Raw genomic sequence first — 21481 nt, 5'->3', positions numbered from 1 at the left:
ATAAAGTTCCTTGGATTTATAATATCATAAAAATATCCACTTATGGTTTCAGAGTATATCATCTCTCTCTAAATTCCCTTTGTATTTTCCTAGTAGATGATTTTTTAAGGACCTGGTAAAATGAATAAATTTTAAACAAATGACTTAGAAATTCAGGCTTCATATATAAACTATTATTTTTCTGTTGGAGTAAAACAATGTTTTCTAAACCCTAAAAGACGTAAGATTGCATTTGTAGATGTAAAACATTAAAATATTTTTTTGCCTTGAAGTAAGGGTTGATCTGTCCTATTGCTTGTTTCCCCCCAAGTTAGAAGCTGATTATTAGTTTCTCACTTACCCTCTTTACAAGAAAGGGAGCCATTTTTTATGATTTCCAACCTGTTTGCTATTTACCAGTGTCTTATAAATCTCTGACTTGAGAAATCGAGGAAACGAATCCTTGGCCATGAGACTGTAGATCAGCTTCTGAGCCTCGTCGAAGCATTTGAGAGTTGGTTCTGCAATATTCTTTGAGATGAGATCCCTCGTGCTGAAATCAATGTTAATCTGTGGAAGTAAGTTTGCATATCATTAGATTAGTTTAATCAAAGAATACACGGTTTATGCAGGTGGTAGATTCGCATGTTATTTGATTTTCTTTCCCCTAAACACAACGATAATCAGATGCAAAGCAGCAGAAAGGTGAAGCATTCATTGTCAGAGGCACAACACATGTTTGGTGTGTTTATGTCAGGTCGAGAGGGTTGGATTGGACAGGGAACACAGGTGAAGCCTTCCTGTGAGATGATAAAAACTGGAAAAGTGAAAAGGCAAACCAAATATTGTATGATTTTAAATTTATTTTCCCACCCATCCTTTATTTTTGTCTAGTGCTTTGGCCTTCATACCTAAAATGTACTTTCCAGAGGCAGAACAATGGCTAGAACAATAACCAGGCTGGCCTCCACTAACCCATTCCCATTCTCTATACTTCCTGTGCGTTTGCCACAATGTTGCTTTTCATTCTCATTTGTACTTTTTTTGTTTGCCAAAATGGACCAAATATCACCCCCTCTACACTGACCCCATGCCTCCCACAGAATATGTGTGTGTGTGTGTGTGTGTGTGTGTGTGTGTAACCTGTCCCATTACCATCACCACACATCACACATCACCATCATATGGAAACACACCATTCACCTGCCAATATGTAAAATGCCCCAAACCTTCTTGTGGGGAGACTTGTCCAACTGTACACATAACCCAGGATATGTTCAAGTTGTTTCATTTAAAATGAAAATATTCATGAAGTGCAAAAGAGATTAGAATCTTAAAATTGAGAGCTCATTAAAGGCAGGTGCTGTATATCTTATTCACCATTCTATTTCTCGGCACTTAGCAGAATATCTAACATATAATCAGCAATGAATAGTTGTTTGTTGAATCGAATTAAAATGTCTCTTGGAAAAATGAGGGAGATTGTAAAAATGCCAGAATTTTGGAGTCTGGTAAAAGTAAGACTATAAAGGACAATTTATGTTTAGTGAATTGAAGTTACAAGATAGACAGACAGACCTGCAGTCAAATCCATCCTCAGCTACTTACTTGCTGTTCGTATGAGCGATGCAAGTTCTGTGATTTCCTTTTATCTTCAATTTTCAGGGTGTAAAATGCCATTTTCATGGCATCTATCTTAAAGAGTTTTAAGGACTAAATGAAATAAGGAATATCAAACTATTTCAACATTATTATTCTAGGAAGAAGAGAAGAGGAGAAAAAATTTAACTTAAGAAAAATCATCAAAAGGCCACTATTTGCTCACAGAGTTTTTCTTTCTTAAGTCCTCCATCAAAGTTCCAGATCAAACGCTCCAGTTCTCGGGAAGGCCTCAAAGTCTGGAATCAATGTCTAAATCTTCACACAGGAAGATGGTGCAGGATACTGGAAAGACTTAGAGAGAATTTTCAAATCTGTGCTCTGACACCTATGATCTTGGTGACCAAAGGCGAGTGATGTTAATATTTCTGAGCTCTGCTTTCTCATCTTTAAGGTGGGTAATTTTTGACTGAGTTTTTATAAGAATTAAAGTGAGATGATCCATACACTCGCTGATTCTACAAATATTTATGAGTGTCTGTTATGTGCCTAAAGCTTTCTGTATTTGGGGAAAGACAACCAACAGCTAAATAAATAGTATTCTTTTAGATTTGAACTTGAAGGATGGAAAGAAGTCAAGCCAGTCCTCTAAGAACTTGGGGAAAATCGTTTCTGGCAGTAAAACAACCCATGCAGAGTCCCTGATGCAAGAAATAACGTGTTATGTTCTGAAAAGCCACTATGTCTGGATGGATGGGATACAGGGTGTGAGAAAATAAGTTCCTGTGATGAATTTGGGAGAGGAGATGCAGGCCAAGTTTTGTAGAACTTATGTGCTAGGTAAGGAGGTCGTATTTTTCTACCAGAAGCAATAGGAAGACATTGAGGGTTTTCAGCAGGAAAATGGCATGAGAACATGTTATTAACTTAATATCGTGCTGGCCTCATAGTGGATATCAGTGAATGGTGGCTGTTACCAAGATCTTGTAGAGGTTTTTAAACATCTAGGAGAATCTGTTTGTGTTGAGGGCACATGAGAATGAATATATATTTCCTGTTTTCCTCCTTTATGCTGTTATTTATTTAACAACATGATCTGCAATTTGTTTAACTTTATATCCCCCGTAATGGTAACTATAGCAACTTAGCCCGTTGAAGCATTCATTCATTGAGTGACTTTCACTGACAGCGGGGCCAGTGTTTTCCCAAGATGCAGTGTTACCTGGTTGTTATTTTAAGCAGAACTGAACACCTGCAATAAGTCCTCATTCCCTGTCTTAGCCCAAAGCGCTTATCTTGGAATTCATGGTCTTTACAGTATGGTCCCAAGTTTTTTGTTTTTTCTCTTCTGCGTGCCCTGTATCTCCACCAAGCTAGACAATTCCCCTCCAAGTCCTTTTCTTTTCCCACCTCTGACCATGTTTCTGTACCATCCCAGTCGAGCTGAACGTCATTCCTTTTTCCAAGTCTTTCACAATCTTTTATGTCTTTAAGGCTACATTTAAATGACATCTGCCGTGTGAAGTTTACCTGTGGATTTTTTTCCCTCCTTTTTTGACCTCTCCAAGGATTTTGTGTTACTTAGACAATATTTGCAGTTTGCTCTTCCCTCACTATGCTTTGCACAGTATAGACTCAATAAATACATGTTGTACAAATAAATTTAAAAAATATTTGTATAATTGTTAAAAATCCTGTTTAAATTTTAAAGAGAACCATTTCAACATAGTAATAGTGCTAGTTACTATCATTTACTGAAATATAGTAAGTTTGTACTTCTCTTTTCTTAAAATATGTATATATATATATATATATATGTATTTTTGGCACCCACTGTATATATATTTTTCCTCATTCGTCTTTTATTTTGTAATTTCACAATGAGCATTTTCATTCTCACTTTTCTCTCTCCAGTTTAGTCTTTTATACCCTCATCTCTTGCCTAAACCACGTAATTTACCTCTTATCAGACTTCTCAGGATGCGTTTCCCTCCGAACACCATAGACAGCATTGCTTTATCAGTTTCACCAAAATACCACGTTCATTGTACAAGTATCCAGCTGAAAACCCATTATTTTCTATAACAACATTGAAACTACTTACTCTGGCCTTTGAGCTTCCTCACACCTGGACTTCAGTGTGTTGTGTGAAAACCATCTCCTACTGGCCCACCGTGGTGACCACGCAGCCCATCCGCCCTCATTTCCCAGAGTGAATCTTGCACCTAAGGCCCTCGTTTGTGCTGTTTCACCATCTGAAATCCCTCTTACGCCCACAGTTTTATTCTGCACAGATTTCCCTCATCTCCTATGATTCAGCTTAAGTTGAAATCCTCCCAGAACCCTTCCTTGATCCCAGAGGATAATTTCCTTATTATTAGACACTATTTTCATTTAAAAATTTTAAGAGCTTTGATTTGTTGCTTACACACATTTGAATACAAAGGCTTCTTTTAAAGTTAAGTATTCAATCTGATTATCAGAGAAAAAATTTTGTCACTGCAAAGGGAATTCAATAGGTTATGGCCTGGAATTATCTGCCCTTTTTTCCTATTTCTTTCACCAATTCCTTTTATCTCTACATATCCCTCAAATTGTGAGCAGAGAAGGTATGTATTCTCCAAGTTCTGTCCCCTCTCTTCTCCCTAGATTTTTTTCCTGGTGACTCTTTCTATGACACATATCTGAGCAATGGTATTATCTCTAAAATAATCATAAGGGTATTTAAAGATGATTATTTTAACTGTAAAAAGTATAGTTAATATTTATTAAATATTAGTCCTGATGTGCCAAGTCTTTAGATGGTTACTTTACATCATATGTAGAACTCTAAAATGAACAGTATTATTACCCCCCGTTTTTCTGGAAAAAATACATATATATGAAAAGGTAGCTATTTCGCTTGAAGTTATTCCTAGAATTTATTCATTTAAAATATTCTTGAGTGGGAGTTCAGGAATTTTGTATGCACCTGAAGAGATAAGGGTGATTAAGATGAAAAGTCAACTGAAAAGACAGATTTGGAAAAAGTGATCCAAAGGAAAAATTCTTTCTGAAGGAAAGGAGATTTGATGCTGGTCTTCGAAGCATTCTTACAAATAAGGAAGATTAAGGAAGGGACTTGTGCGTGGGAGGGGAAACTGGAAGAAACCCAGTGGGTTTGGAGGGGGAAGAAAGACAAGATCCTGGAGAGGAGTAAAGATGCAAATCATGTAGGACCTGGTGGGTCTTGGTAAGGAATTTTCACTTAGCCTGAAAGCGGTCAGGAGGATTTTAAGTAAGGGACTGATGCAAACACATGTCTGAAAGGACATATCGCTGGATGACCAGTGGAGTGGGAGCTAAGTGTGGAGAAAAGGAAGAGAATTAGGAGCATGTGCCACAAGTTCAGATGGGTGGTAAAGGGGAGTCCATCGATTTCAAGGATATTGAGCGTGCGGATTGGATGGAACTATTGAACAGTGATAAGCTGGGACGAGGAACAAAATCTTTAAGAATGACTGAATTTTAGGAAGATTCTAAAGCATGCGATGGCGGGAAGTGCTGATGGATTGGATGTGGGCTGTAAGCAGAAGGGGAGAATCAGGGATGACTACCAATGATTTCTCCAGAGCAAATAGGAAAGCGGAGTTGCCCTTCACTGAGATGGAGAGACTCAGGTAGAAGAAAGTCGTGAGTAGGAAATCAGGACCCAGATTTGAATTTGTTACCTTTGAGATGTCATTTCAAAGCCTTGGGACTGGAAGACATCACCGGGAGAGTTAGGCCCAAGCAGAAAATAAACGAGGACCGCCTCCCTCATTATAGTGTGTCTTGGATTATGAGTCAGAATAACAAAAGAAACTGCTACAGAGCTGTCAGTAAGAGATGAGGAAATCAAGCATTAAAACCTACTGCGGACAGTATTCAGCTAAGAGAGGGTGATCAGTTTTGTTAAATGCTCCTGAGAAGTCAATCTGAGTGAGGTGTGAGAGTAGGCTACCAAAAATGCCTGTCTTTCCTTCTTGACTCCTCTGAAATCAGTATCAGGAAAAAAGGGAAAACATTAGGCCTGATTGGTATTTTGACACATGAATTCCTTCAATAGAATCACTTCTCGGGGTATGTCGGCAGACTGCACCCATGACTTTGCACTCATTCCAAATTTGATTTTGGTTGGGTTCTATGAGAAGATACATGGATACATTTCCATCTCAAAAAGTAAGGCAGAGGCGGTGCTGAGCTTGAAGTACACTGAAGGCTGGACCCTATTAGGAGGGGACCTAGAGAGACAGACTTCCCCCCTGTGTTATCTTGGGGAACTACTGAGCTTAGACTCTGCTTAGCCTCTCAAACTAGTAGGTCCAGTGCTTGCACTGAAAAGTTCATCAGTTGATGAAATAAACAGTTTACTGATTTATTTCATTTACTGATTCAGCATTTTGTTTACATGGATACTCTTTAGTTTCAAAGACTAAAGAAATACAGTATTTTAATTGCTTATTTTTTCAAAAGGTCACAAGTTGTCGTAGGTATCAGACCACTGAGCTGCCAACCTCAGAAAACAAGACGCAGGACTGTGATTTTTACAGAATGGCAGCTGAAATGTCACCACGACTGCTTAGAGGCTTTTAAATCCTGTCAGCTTTGAAAAGGCTATGACATAACTGACACTGACAACAGTCCATTGCATTAAAATGACTGCCTTCGGAATGGTGTTTATGGTAGTTGTTTAAACACAATTTTATTATAAAGATCCAGGATATTTTAATACTTATGTGATTTTGTTAACTACCAGTTACGCATGCCAAATTCCTCTTTTCTCCATCAGTGGTTTTAAATTCTTCTGGCTTTCCACAAATTGTTTTAGCAGGAAGAATGCATTTTAAAGTGTCCCTTTGGACTTTTTTTGTGACCCGAAACTGTGCTTTATATATTTTTACATAATTTGAATGAAAAGTTTTCCACTGTGCTCCCACATTCAAATTAGATAGACTTTCCTCACTTAGAATACACAGTATAGCAGGAGACTGCCATTATGCAAAGGGTGTAAGCATGTGTCAAATGCCCCACTGAAATTGGGTGGGCAGCACCTCAGCCCTCAGTCACCACAATTTAAAGATGACCCTTCAAATGAAAGCCACCTACAGTCACATTCTTGGTGACATAATTTTACTTTGTCACCACCAGCACCTCTAGGCTTACTTCATTTTTGACCTCATTTAAGGGGAATGGATTCCTGAAACATATTCCCAAGGGTGTCCATGAAAGCTGAGAACGGCAAAGTTTGTAACATCTGGAAGGAATCCACCCATGCACAGGACTGCATCCGTTTGTTGTCATTGGTTTTAGAGACAGAAATAAATGACACGAGTTGGGAGGCAGCACATTAAATTGGGCAAGATAAATACGTGTACAATCATAACGTATACAACCGTAAGGACTGCTAAAAATACGTGTACATAAGCAAACGATGAAAGGAAGTGGGATTGACTGGGTTCCTTCCCCAACCCAACACGCACATCCAACCATTCATTTACGTGGCCCAGGGATGTGTGGACGTTTTAGAAACACCCGAGTGCTTTGGTTTTGAGCTAAAATGTAGCAACCATGTTTTCACAGGGCCAAAATGATACTGCAAATTATTCAAAGAAATACTCCTGCCACTTTTTTTCCCCCCGCCACATGCCATTTTCGAATCAGGGCTTCAAAGTTTATGAAGTTATACCAATCAGAGAGAGTATATGAAGAGAAAGCTTTTGAAAGGAAGGTAGACTCTCGGGGACGAGATAATTTCATGCTTTTGCTTAAATAAAAATTTCATGTTTAGTATAAACATCAAGGGGCCCAGTCTGGATCATGAACATTTAAATGAGTAGTAAATCCAGCGAAAGGAATTTGAAACCCAACAGCATGGCTGTAGGCCTCCCTCCCCATGATCTTTGCATCTTAAGGACTGCAGGGCATGCTATTTTATCTCTAAGGCTCAGTTCATTTTTCACCTGTGCAATGACGATGGTTGTCATACCTTCCTTCCTGAGACAGCGACCGAGAGGATCGAATGAGATAACCCCGTGAAAACACTATGCAGACGTTGCTTATAGTTTCATCAGCTCCGCTTTCCTTTTCCTCCTCCCTCCCTCCTCTTTCTTCCTTTTCCTCTCTCTCTCTCTCTCTCTCTCTCTCTCTCTCTCTCTCTCTCTCCCTCCCTCCCTCCCTCCCTCCCTCCCTCCCTCCCTCCCTCCCTCTCCCTCTCTCCCTCATCACCCTGTTTAAAAGATACCTGTATTTTAGGATGAAATAAATAAGGGTGCAGAAATCACTGGGGTTATGGAAGTACTGTTACCCCCCACTGCCTCTGAGATTCAAAAAGTGTCCTGAACAGACCCATTAAAATGTCTTCTCCTTTATGACTGTAGTTTCTTCTTTGTTTTATGAGTTAAGGCGTCCTCACAGTTAATAAATACATTTAAGAATTTAATATTTTGTACAAAGATTTTTGACTGCCAGTGTCTTTGTTCCTTGATTGGTGATAACATGAAGTTCAATTTGTATAATTTTTAAACCTTAAACTGTGGTAAGATTTGGAAAACTTTATAATCCCGCAGAATGACAGTCAACATAAATAATTTTCTCTTTGGTCACATTTTCTTTTAAATATAAGGGAAAAATAAAATAAATATAATATATAAACTATATAAATATAATGTTATTTGAAGCATGTCAGTGTCTAAGTCGAATATAAACATAGTGCTTTAAATTGTTTGAAGATTCACATATTCTTGAAATGAAGTAATATTATTTTCTTGGAAATTTTCACATGTTATGAAATGAGTGGTCCAAATTGAAGGAATAATAAATACAAGCTTAATAATTTTTTTCTTCGCTACCCACAGGTTCTTACTGTGTGCAAAGCAGAGGCTTTAACAAATATTATATATTGCTTGTCTAATAATTTTCTCCTTTTCAGAAAATCACTTACTCAAAATACCTGACTCACACCTATTATTTTCCCTGCAGTATTTTCTTCTGAATCTTTCTAGATACAGTTCATTCAATGAGTAGCTCTTTGTATCTGAAACTAGAGATGCACTGACATGTTTTTATGTTTATGTATATACATTTATCATGTCTTCAGATGTACTTAGAAGTTAGTTAATGGTTGTTTTCAGTGGATTCAGTGGCACTTAGAAGGACTAAGTGCTCCTGAAAGAAAGAAAGGGATTAAAACTTCTTAAAAGCTGTTCTGCTGGATGTAAACCCCAGACACGTGGCATCATTCACCCTTCTCATCTGTTCTTTGTGGTTGGTCCTGTTAGAGATTCATTTCTAGGTGAGAAAACTGAGGCTCAGAGAGAGTAAAAAGCTTACCACAAGATTTCAAGATTGGAATTTACGTCTAGGTAGCTCCCAACTTTAGGTTTCCTACATCACGCTAACTTTCTATTAGTGTAGAAACCAGAGGGAAGACAACATTGTAAAGGAAAGGGCTAAAAGTCCAGTTGCAATTATTATCCTCTCAGAGCTGAAAGTTCAATTTTTATGTGCAGTCGTTGGCTGCTAGAACAGGAAACAGAACCATTGGTAATGTCAATTTATAGACAGGGATCATTTAGTAAGTTCAGTCCAGTCCAGTTGTAAATTGTCTAATTGCATCAATGAAAACTAAGTCACGCTAGACATTTTATAGATGAGGAAATAAAGACACGAGAAGTTGAGAAGAAAGGAAATAGGACTTAATAGACATCTGGATAACATGATCTTGTGATGGTTCTTTAGGATTTTCTCCCAAGGAAATTGGTTATATTTTGATTCTTTATAAGAGTCAGTTACGCAGCAATAATTGAATATGGAAAATGGAGAATATCTCTATGGATCTCATTCTCCAATTAATTTTCTACTTATGAAAATCCTATTTTCCAACCTCCATATCAAATGTATCACCTTTTCTTGCTAAGTCTGCCTACTAGATAAATCTAGAATACTTGTCACACTTTCTTATCTTTACTGCTGCCTATCCAACCTCATTCTCCCATTCCTCATTAGCAATACCAAAACGCTTATAATTTCTGGAAAACACTAGGGGGCTTTGTCAGTCCATGCTATCTATAGTCTCATTCTGAAATATTTTTCATTTGTTCTCTTTATAAATATTACTTACGTTTCATTAAATACCTTTTCGAGTATGAACCACTCTGCAAATTCATCCCTTAACTCTTCAGAGAGATTTAATCACTCTGTTCCACTGTGCTAATAACAAACTTTAAATGTGGTTTTATTATATGTTGCCTGGTGTATATTTGATGGCCTTTATTACAGTTCAGTCTCTCCTTTTACTCTGTGAATTCATTGTGTGGACAGCCACTCGAAAAATTGGTTTAATGAATCAACATAATAACAGTTGTATTATATTTAACTTATGACTGGTGGTCTATAGAGAAATACCTTGAAGAGTGCAATTGGTATATAATATAAGAGGCAAATATCCTTTAATTATTTGAATTGAAAACAATAACAAACAATAGGAAGGATAATGACCATTTCAAATGTACATAAACTTCTTTACTTTCAGTGAAGTTTGTCAAAACCAATGCTAACATGTTTAGATACTCAAGGTGACCATATAATCTATTACTTGAAAAGCAGCCATAAATTTAATGATATTTTATTTTGTCCAAATTTTTAGATGGACAAATTATAAAAAAGCTGTAAAAGTTCATATCCTAAAATAATATTTATTTAAATTATTACTGTATAAATTTATTTTGTAAAGAAAGATTAAGAAAATAAAACTATTTTGTCAAAATTGATAATTTTTTATGTATTATAAGTTTGAATTCAGCTATAATTAAAAGATTACATTTCTGTTTAGAAGATTTTTCATACATAATGTTTACAAATGTTAGCGCAATCACTGTTGATTAGATGGATTCATAAAGAAGTAAAAAAAATCTGGCTTTGAAATCAATATCACAATAAATAAAACATTTTTGGAGTTGGTTTCAAAGACTTTTTATAGAATGACACATTAATCAACTTGATAAATCTTATATGCTATTTTTAATTTTTTAGAATTATTTATTGATTCTTAGATGGTGACTTGGAAATGAATGTTCAAATAGTTCCATAGGAGTTTAAGTTCTTTTCGTTTTCCCCCTAGAAATTCCAGGCAATGCTTCAGTGGTTCATATTTCTGGAATGACATACTAGGCCAATATATGCAGCAGTAATTTATGTCCATTGAAACTTGAACTACTGATGGGGCAAATTTATGCCCTAGATATGCTGAAAGTGTCTGTATTTCCTCCATCCTGTCCTTTGTCCCCATAAGGACACCAGCCCTTCTTGTGCCAAGAATCCTAACTTTTGATTAGCAAGTATGGTGACTGAGGATATCAGTACGGCACCTCTGAAGGAAAGAGGACTTGTGCTAGTAGTTTATGTTCCGTACTAGTAGTTGAATGTAACTTCCTGCTTGCTACTTCTGCACTAAAAAACCCTTTGCTTATATGATATATTCATTGAGTAATCAAGGTGGTTTTAAAATGTACATTTTACTGTCAAACATTAAAGTGCTACATGGACAGGATCATGGGTTTGGTTCTGAAAGTTAAATGCAAATAAGATATTACACATATACAACACGTTTTGGGGGCTGTTACCCAGGTTTCTCTCTAAGGTCTTTTTTTTTTCTATTTTTCTGATCTTAAAGCAGTACAGGTGGGTCCTGATCCCTTGAGACAAAGCCTCACAGCTTTGGGTCATTTTCACTGTCAAAGAAATAAAGGTAAGCAAACCCTGCTTTTGGAAAGTAAGACATTACATGTCATACTGTGGACCTCCAAAATATTAAAAATAAAGACTGCCTCCTGTTGGTTAGGAGTCCCCCACCCCCACACTATTTTTTAAAAAGTTAAAAATTTGTTCAAGTATTCTGTTCCATATTGAGTTCCATGGCTTACAAAAGGAAAAACAGAAGTGAACTTGAAATCCAAGAGCCCAAGAACCTCTACTGAAGTTTACGAACATTTTCTATTTGAATACACAGCAACGATTTGATTTCTCGTTAGGTGGATTTAGTGTCTTTTTACCGGGGGCAGATTTGCTAGCAGATGATTATTCGTTATCCTGGAATATTTCACTCACCTCTTTAGGGGCATCAGCTTCAATGAATTCAGAATAAATCTTCCTGGCTTTGGAAACAATTTTTTCTGCACTTTCTGTTTTCTTGAAGTCTTCACAGGCCAGCCAGAACTCAACGTTTTCTTCACTATACTCTGATTTTAGAAATGTTCGAAAGGCATCTAGACCAGCTATAAAATATATAAGACGAAGTTTTACATCACATAGCTCAGTAATATGATCAAAGTAAGCACATTGTATGGTGTGAGCATTTCCTCACCCGTAGCAAATATTTATTGTCCCTCTAAATAGAACACTTATGCATTTTAGTTGTTAACTTTAGAAACTGTTTGGCTTGGTTATCATAAACCTCACATAGCTTATCTATATTTCTATAATTAACTCCATTAACCAAGAAGACCTGTACTTTTTCTTTCTAGATCTGCAAAGTCTAGGAGTTACGTTTAGGGGAAAGTCTTAATGGCAGTTACTTTGTAAAAAACCTGATGGACTTTGCTTTTTAGAACCTAATGCACGAAGTTAATGATGTTACTAATGTAGGGTAAAAGTGTCCTTGTTGCCATGAGTAGGTGAGAAAACACAATTTGATGGGAAGGAGTTAGATTGTGTTTGCTTGAGCTTAAAACAGTTGAGGAAGGGCTGGCCTATATCAGTATTGGGTAAATATATTGGCCAACTCTAAGCAAAGAAAGTAACTGGCAAAGCATTTGGTGTGAACGCTTCTTCTCTTTTTGTGGTGATGGTCAACTTTAATTCACTAAGGCAAATGTCCCCCGCCCTTTGCCCTCGTGGGAGCTGCTCTAGGTTAGCTTGTGTACAGTGTTTTCTTCCTGCTTTTAGTATCCCCCTGAGCATGCATTTCTCCAGAAACTTCAGACCAGGAACTGCAAATGGGCTCATTTACTTCTAGGCTCACTGATGTTTCCTCGCCTCGTATGAGTGTATGCATTTCTGTTAGACTTAATAGCAACAGGCAATGCTTGTTGTAGTGAGATTCCCATCGGTCCCACTTCTCCCCATTATCTTACTTTCAGTCAAATTTACACACTTACGGTTCCTTTCTCTCCTACATGTTTCAATGGGTGATAACCTGTTTAGAGCCTTCTTTTCTCTACTTTCCTCAGTAAAATGTGCCCCGAAATACTCATCTTTGGTATACCTAGAGCTCGTTTGAGAAGGGAATATTTGCTAAATCTTTGAGGGCAGAGCATGTTAAGAGTGTGCCTCTAGGTAGATCGGTTAGAAAGATGACGGTTAGATTCGCATTGTTGACTGAACTCAGCCAGCGCTCTCAGTTCATGGCATTGGTCCCTTTGGTCCCCTGTCAACAGCAATGTATCTGTTCATAAGTGAGACCCTGTGGCTCTCTGAGGATGAAAACACATCAGCTCTGTGCCTCTCAGAGGGCCCTCCCTTCTAGAACGTGGGTGGTTTCCAACTCCACTTGCCAGGACGGCCCCCTTGTATGTGCTCAAAGCAGCTCTTCCCTGACTCCAGGCGTGGAGCATAGATTCTTCACATTTCAAAAGCGGGAGATGTAAGTTTATGGAGAACTAGGGGAAAGAAAAACTGACTAGAGGAAAAAAATGCGAGAGAAACATTGACGGAAAAGGGCTTAAGTCAGGTGTTTGTCGGTTCGGGTAGGTAGGAAGTACAGAGAAGATTAGTAAGAGAAACTAGACAAGGGCCACGGAGGAAGATCAAAGCGCTAAAAATACTGGATTAAAATAGATTTAACATTTTTTTTGAAAACGAATGGAAATAACAAATCAAGGCAAAAGGTTATTGGGTACCAATTAAAATTCTCAGTAGAAATATTGGAGACTATGGATGTAGTTACTATGTGAGCACTATAAAATTTAATTAACTGCATGCTTCTGGAATTTACAAATACACCCACAAAGCTTCTGTGACACAAATTTAGGTAGTAAAAGTCTTCTTAGTAACAGTTAAATTCTTCTATGACTTTGGCCCAAACAATGATGAATTTGAGGGTTCTAAACAGGATCTATGATAAAATATATTTTATATAGAAGATAAAACAATACTTTAATAATACTGAAAGAATATTATGGATTCATTAAGGCATATGAAACTTACTCCCATGAGGATTATCTAAATACATCTTAGAGAGATGGGAAGAAGAGATGAAGAAACAATTACTGTTTTCTCCCATCCTGCAATTTCAGTGACTTACCTGAACTACCAGTTATTGTAGAACACAATGGAACAGAGGAAACAACTAACACTGAAGGTAGTTATCTCTGTCTTGGACACACTATTTCCGGAGCTACTATTCTATACATACAGTCTGAATGTTTGAAAGACGTCAAGAGACTTTGGAATAATATGCTACCTACAATTAAAATCCTATTATCCGAGGTCCCTCTTTGCGGGATGGAATAGCTGTTGGGTAGATCACGCTTGGGCTGACGAAGGAGTCAGCAGTAGTGGGTGAAATGTGTTCTAATGCCTGTGCCCAGTACACGCAAGGCATATCCTCAAGTCAACAAAACAATTAGATACTGTGGTGAGTCCCTGAATTGTCAAGAGCATTGCAAAGCATAGACGCTCTTTCTCTGGTGTTATCAAATGCAAGAAGTAAGCCGCTGAGCAGAGGAATTTACAGCTTTCCCACACTCCATGGGCATGAAATAGAAACCCCAGGCTTCATCTCCAAGCCTTCCATGTCTCCGTTCTGTGGGGCGGTCATGTAGACGTGCCCCGCTCTGGAGCCAGTGAATAAGGCAGAGATACTGTCCTTAGCTAACCTGACCTCTTCCACTGCTTCTGTATTTAAGGAAAATGAAAATGCCATTCAAACTTTACAAAATGTAGTTCCATATCCTGATGTCTTTCATGTCTTTCCTTAGTTGACTTCTAGGAGTAATGTGAATTATTTGACCCTATGCGTTAGCATTTACTTATTTAAGAATCATAAAATCAGAGTATAATTTCATCTAGTTCAAGCTAACATTATATATGAATGAACAACCATGGAGAATAGAATCAGCTTCATGTTTTTAACTTTTCTAATATTCTGGTATTTACTTTATGGATTTAAAATGGAAATACGACTGTATTAGTACAAACATATGACATTTAAAATTTGGTCTACATATATCTGTGTGGTGTCACGTTTCCCATATGAGATAGAGCTGCAGCAAAACAGGATTATTTCTCATAAGAACTGAAGTTCTATATACCTTTGTAAAGGACTATTTTGTATCAAACTCTGGTACCTTTTATGTATAATTGGCCAAAATTACCTTATTGAGCCATCATATCAGATATAAATATGTATTAACATATGCACATATTAATATAGGCATATACATATAAATATGGTTTTGCATTTACTAAGCATGAGAATGGTTCAGTTAAAATAAATACTTAAAACTTTTTATTTTAGCCTACAGGACATTCTTGATTCATTTAAATTTTTAACTTTTCAAGTTTCTATGTTTCTTTCAACTTGTGACAAAGATAGTTATTAGACACATCAAATGATAGTGGGTCTAAGGAAATAATAAATTTCCCACTTGCTATTTGGAATTTTCCTTCTATTTTAATATTTGCAATTTCTATAATCTTGTTTTATTTTAGACTCAACCTAATTCCATTTAGACTTTGGGCCGGTATAAATTTGTATGACTGTGGAGAATCTTCTACTTCAAAAATCGATCCAAGTCATACTCTATACTGTGTCTCTAAGTTGCAGGAGTTAACAATTTACTGTTAAGTATTGTATTTTTAAACCTATTCTTACTTGGTTCTTACCTTGGTTGGTTAAAAGAGTGTCCATATTTTCAGACCACGCCACTGTATCTGTCGCTGATGACCTGTGGAAACAACATCTACCCTTGACGATAGCATTGTGATCTTTTTCTTTTATACCCTATAGTAATATTCAAGTTACATGTATTTGTTGAATTGCTTCATTTAAATGAGCTTTGCACCATTAATCAAACTGCAAAAGATCCATAAGTATTATATATTTTTTTCCCCACAGTGGACAGCCATGCAACACCAAATTTGAATGTAATTTGACATCAGCAAATTATTAATCCAGCTGACAGTGTTAATGGTATTTGAAAATTCTTGAATTCTAATAAAGGCATGAAAGAGAGAGAGATGGAGCATAGTGAATGTCTTCTCAACTATGACTCTGTTAGTTAATTCATGTAGCATTACTAGTCTATTCCTGAAAAGTTGTCATGATAACAGTAGGGAGGAATGAACTATTTGCCAAGTTTTCACAATATATGATATTATTCATTTCATAATTATGTATATCAAAAAAGTTTTTAAAAAGTTTTTATTAAAGATTTCTAACATGTAATGATCTTGAAAATGTTAGTGTATTGTGAGAAATCTTTATCCCACTCTGATACAGTTTTTTTTTTTTTTTTTTCTCCTTAGACTGGTATGCTTCTAGTTCTGGGCTGATTTATTTAAATTTAGGAATCTGTCAGGATAGAACAATATCTTTTCCAAAGCAGTCAAAAAATTTATAGACATTAGCTATCTGAAGGAAGTATTCTTTGGGGGGATATGATGTACAAATAATAAATCAGATTTAAAATATAAACTTTTGAGATACAAATATATCATGCATTATTCCTCTTAATAAAGATTGTGATGAAATAAGCCCCATCCATAAAAAGTATCTGCTGCTCAGGGGGAAAAGAAAATCAACACAAACTAAAAACCTTGGATTATGTAGCCATGATATGCAAATGACTTCATTATGCAAAGGGATGGTCTTATTGAAAGTTTCCTTTAAAATGATTGATAATAAAATAGTCTGATATCTAGTCATTCCAACAAAATCTTACATTTGCATATCAAGGTGACCAATCTTAAATGTGTTAGTGTGAAGCATCTTGAAGCTTGTATGGGCTACTACTTCTTGTAATTTGTTTTTTATTGTTTGTGTTAATGTTAATTGTGCTCCCTTCTCCTGTGGCTGTTTCAGTTTTATTTTCAGATAATAGTGTCTGTCCTCATAGAGGATGCGTAGAAGGGGCCGTGTGACAGGTATTCATATCGCTATCTTCCGTTCATTACATTTCCCGTCTCAAATTTTCTTCCCCGATGGTGGACCGATTTTCCTTTCTCCCTTGATTGACTAAATCTTGGGGACACAAGATTTCCCATGACGCCATTTGAACCTATAGTTTTATATATTCAAATGGGTATTTTAAACGAATTGGGTTGTTCTATGTCCATCATTCATAAATGGAGAATGGGACCCAAGTCTAGATTTAATTTTACATCAAAGGGCTTTTGTGCACTGTAAAACCTGTTAGTCTTAATAAACTTATGGTATAAATCCTATGACTTGTAGAAATTCTATAGACAGTATTAAAATGATCACTTAGTCACTTATAAAGCATCTGTAGAAAAATGTTGTATTTGCAGATTGAAATTTGGTGGTTAGATGGGTGTTTGAGTTAAAAGCTACTTTGGAATGTATGGTCCTGAATAGGGTAGAGAGATGTTTGCAGCCCAAGCCTGGCCACACCGTACACCAATTCTGAGGAACAACCATCAAGGAAAAACCCTGAGAAAAGAATCTGGGCATCGTTCAAGCATGAACATATATTCAGCATTTGGTATGTAAGTTCTCTCATTACAGGAATAAATGTTATTTTCCAGCTCCAAGACCAGTGTGTCTGGTCCAAGAAATATTTGTGGAACATATAACCGAATGATGAATGAATGACCGATCCCCCAATAGTGGCCGGTATTAAAGCCTTCACTGAAAGCCATGCAGTGGCTTTCAAGATGTTGGTAGATGACAGTGATAAGGCTATTGCAAGGTGTTAGTTGACTTGTATTAGCTTCAAAACATGTTCTTGGTGAGGAAAGAGGAGAAATTGTGTGAATGCATCCTTGAGGAGCGACAGACCACAGACCTCCCTGTCAGCTCTGAGGTGTGTGAAATTGGAGGCAACGGACAACCTCCATTGTGGAAGGCATCGAGGCAGGTCCTGTCCTTTTGGGAGAGCCAGGCTCTGCTAAGCCAGAAGCAAAATAAATATTCAGTGAAGAGCTTATTGGATGTAAGGGAGTCTTTTTGGAATGGAAGTGTTCAAGTAAATGGTAGCTATTCTTACGTGGTATGTTCACCAATGTAGGAAAACAAACAAGCAAACCAAAAAAACACACACACAAAAAACACAAAAAACAGAAAGAAGCAACGTCTGGGAGATGATGTAAAACCAAGGACAAAAGAAAAATCCTAATGTTTTGAATTGGAAGATATACTAACATTTCACAGAGAGTCTATACATGTAGAACATTATCGATAATGGAATTAGAGATACTAGGATATTTTAGTATTATTTAAGGTCCCTGTAATGCTCACATTATACAGGAAAAAGTTGCCCTTCACCGCTGAAGTGATACCCCTGCTGGTGTGTGCCAATGCCTGAAATGCCCTCAGATCATCATTTTCTAACTGATTTCAAGTTTGACCGGAAAGGTTTGATTTTGATTACCCAACATGATTGGGTTGGTGGTAGTGCAGTACTTACTTTTTAGAAGGTAGACAAATGCAACTATTTTAAAGCAAAATGTTAATTTGATGTTTGAATTTTGGATTGATTGTATATTTACAATTCTGTGGAAGAATAAATTCTTGCTGTATATAAGTAAACTAAAAGATAGTATTTATAATAATATTTCAATGAACAACCATATATGGATTGTTTGCAATTTATACCACATTGTGCTAAGCATGTCATATAGTTTACCTTACTTAATCTTGAACATAACAGAGTCTGTTTTAATCCCATGTTACCCGTCAAGACACTCAGAGATGCTAATAACTGGTATAATATCTCACATATATTAATGGGCAGTTAGAATTCAAACATAGGTGTATCTGTTTGCAACCTGAATACTTTTTATAATTCTTCCTAGAATGGTTTAATCAATACATCTATCCTTGTACTTTGTTTATGGTTTAGAACATTTATTATAAATACTTTGAGAGTGCTTCTTCTAAAATAAAATTTAATTGCACTTCACACACATATTTCCTCTATTATAATTAAATTATGGAAATTGACTACTCAATAAAAAGTTTTCAGAAGACAGAGGTTCTTAAATGTTGTATATTATCAAATGAAAATGGAACATCTCTTATGTTAGAGGTGAGTGAGAAGTATGTTTTATGTGTAAGAAGATGCAACTATATAAATGTTAAGAAAGAAATTTGTTGAATTAAAATTGGGGAAAATGATGGTTTAAAAATATACTGATTTGGTTGAATTTTACTGAACATGTATTACTTTGAATAAGTGGACGTTGTGCCACTCTGTCATTTTTCTCTCTCTTTCGTCCTTTTATTTGGAGTTTAGTTGTGACTTTGACAGAGCTTGTGTCTAGCTCATCTCATTGTGTATGTATTTCCTGTATAATTTGTATGTATAATCCGAGAAACTTTTCGTGTGTCTATGATTTGCCATGAAAATTCACGACGTATCTGGAGCCAAAATCGCACTTAGTAGTTCATGGGGTTTTGGCTGATTTCCTTTCTGTTTCCTTCATTAAGCCAGAGCCATCAAGGCTAGCAGTCCCCATATTTTGTGTCCGGAGAAGAGCCAGGCCAGATGGGAACTGCGTGAAAGCTACCAGTTATCTTGCTAATTGTGCCAGCTAGAACCAGTTGTATTGCATTAGAAATGTGGTATCCAACAACTTATGTGTTCACACTCAATTAGCAGCGTGCTGGAGAATGGGGAGTTCAAGCATGGAGTCCATGTGCCCTGAGAAGCGACAGCTGCTTCTTTACCCAGCATTTAATTTCCATGTTTAAATTTCTAAATAGACATCGCGATAATGAATCATTTTTGCAGGGATCATATATATATATCTTATGTCTCACATTTAATAATTTTCAAGAGCTTCACATAAAGAGAGCTCCCTGGTGTTTCTCTACTTTATAACCTTTCTTTATCTTAGCACGTAGATAGCATTAACTGTAAATGCAAGCAACGAGTTGTCCACGTATGTTAGAAATGAAGAAGAAACCAATGGAGAAAGGAGAAAGAAATAGATCAGGAAGAAAGACAACAATTAGCATATTTATCACAAAGGAAGGAAACAAAACATGGAGAGTAATGGAGACTCAAGTGTTTCATTTGTACCTCTTCTGAGATAAAAATAGCTTTAAACAGCAACTCACTTCACTGGCATTTTTCGTTCCACTGTCTGACTGTCACAGATGATGCAGAATTTCTCTTTCTGACTGATCTTCAAGCTGAAGGTAATGTGACAGCAGGAACATTCCCATTAGTATGCAAATACCATCCCCAGGGCCACAAATCAGCATTCTTTAAATCACTCCATTCTCAGCCTTTTGCTTTTTGTTGTTAATTTTCACTGATCAAAACACTTAAACTTCGAAGTAACAAATAACTCTCTGAATAAATGCGACATTTCTCAGAGTCTGTGGCATAAATGAAATAAATTTCATTGGAAGGTTTGCTTTCTAAAGTTCATATACATCCATTTACAAGACAGCTATTGCTCACATGAGGTCAAATCAACTCCGAAAAAATACATATAAAACGTAATATTCACCTTTAGGTCTTTAATCTGCCAATCATTTTGTTTTTCTTTGATTTTCAGAAAGTGTGGGGAGACTCTATTTTTAATACACTCATCTTAAACAAATATATATGTTGAAGTATTTTTATGGTTTTATGCATGGACCAAAATGTTCTAGTACAAGGCATTATATTTTTTTTGAAATTTATGTACTTTTTTTACAACTTAGTAGTAAATATTTCTCTCTTTCTTTTACGCATGAATGTCATGGAATTTTATGCCAATATTTCCTTATGAAATGCTGATATTTAAGGTAATAATGCTTGAATATAGTCATCGAAATATAGGCCATCTATTGGTATTTTTTATTTGTAGTCCAAGTTTTATACATATAACCCCATGCTTCATCAAGCTTTTATCTCACTATAGCAGAGTTCTTTGGGAGTAAAATCCTACTTGGAGATATTTATGGCCCTCAGTGTAAATCAATCACTCCTGAAAGATTGATGATTTTCCCAGGTGGAAGAAACAAAGGAGTCAGAAGACAGCAGAAAATCTGCTTCTCCCTGATTTAGGATTGAAGCACCTTTTTTGTTGATGTATAGAAATGTGAGAGGGTCCCTCATATGCGAGTGGCCCTGGGCTAATGGGCCTGATGGAAGTAGGAGAGATGACCTAAAAAGTCAGTGTTTCATTAAGAAGGGATATCATCAATTAGCGCAATTCATTGTGTTAATTCAAGCGCCAATAAGTAATGTTCTTATGATATGCAACAACTGAATCATTAACTATATTTACTGTGTTTCCCTGAAAATAAGACCTAGCTGGGTAATCAGCTCTAATGTGTCTTTTGGAGCAAAAATTAATATAAGACCCGGTATTATATTAAAGACCTGGTATTATATTATATCATACCCAGTTTTCTATTCTATTCTATTCTATTCCATTCTACTTTATTCTATAAGACCTGGTTTTATATTATATAGGACCGGTAATATAATATAATATAATATAATATAATATAATATAATATAATATAATACAATATAATACAATACCGGGTCTTAAATTAATTTTTGCTCACAAAGACGCGTTAGAGCTGATGGTTCAGCTAGGTCTTATTTTTGGGGAAACACAGTAGACTGTGTTTTGCTGAGGGGGGGATACTGAAGTACTGACTTTATAATACATGCTTGAACTTCTTGGAAAAATAAATTGT

At 36.3% G+C, this 21481-nt stretch overlaps 1 protein-coding gene across 1 annotated transcript; it reads right to left on the bottom strand.

The window, feature by feature from the left end:
* Nucleotides 1-345: 345 nt before the first annotated feature.
* Nucleotides 346-19908, bottom strand: RGS21 (regulator of G protein signaling 21). The gene is made up of 4 exons (XM_019740169.1): nucleotides 19898-19908; nucleotides 15481-15557; nucleotides 11704-11870; nucleotides 346-549 (listed from the first exon to the last, which is right to left on the bottom strand). Exons 1-4 carry the CDS (start codon nucleotides 19906-19908, stop codon nucleotides 346-348), a joined length of 459 nt encoding a protein of 152 aa, XP_019595728.1.
* Between the last annotated feature and the right edge of the window lie 1573 nt (nucleotides 19909-21481).

Source organism: Rhinolophus sinicus, chromosome 6 (assembly GCF_057876585.1).
Source record: "Rhinolophus sinicus isolate RSI-liver-muscle chromosome 6, RSI-T2T, whole genome shotgun sequence".
NCBI lineage: Eukaryota > Metazoa > Chordata > Mammalia > Chiroptera > Rhinolophidae > Rhinolophus > Rhinolophus sinicus.
This window is presented reverse-complemented; position numbering and strand designations above follow the sequence as displayed.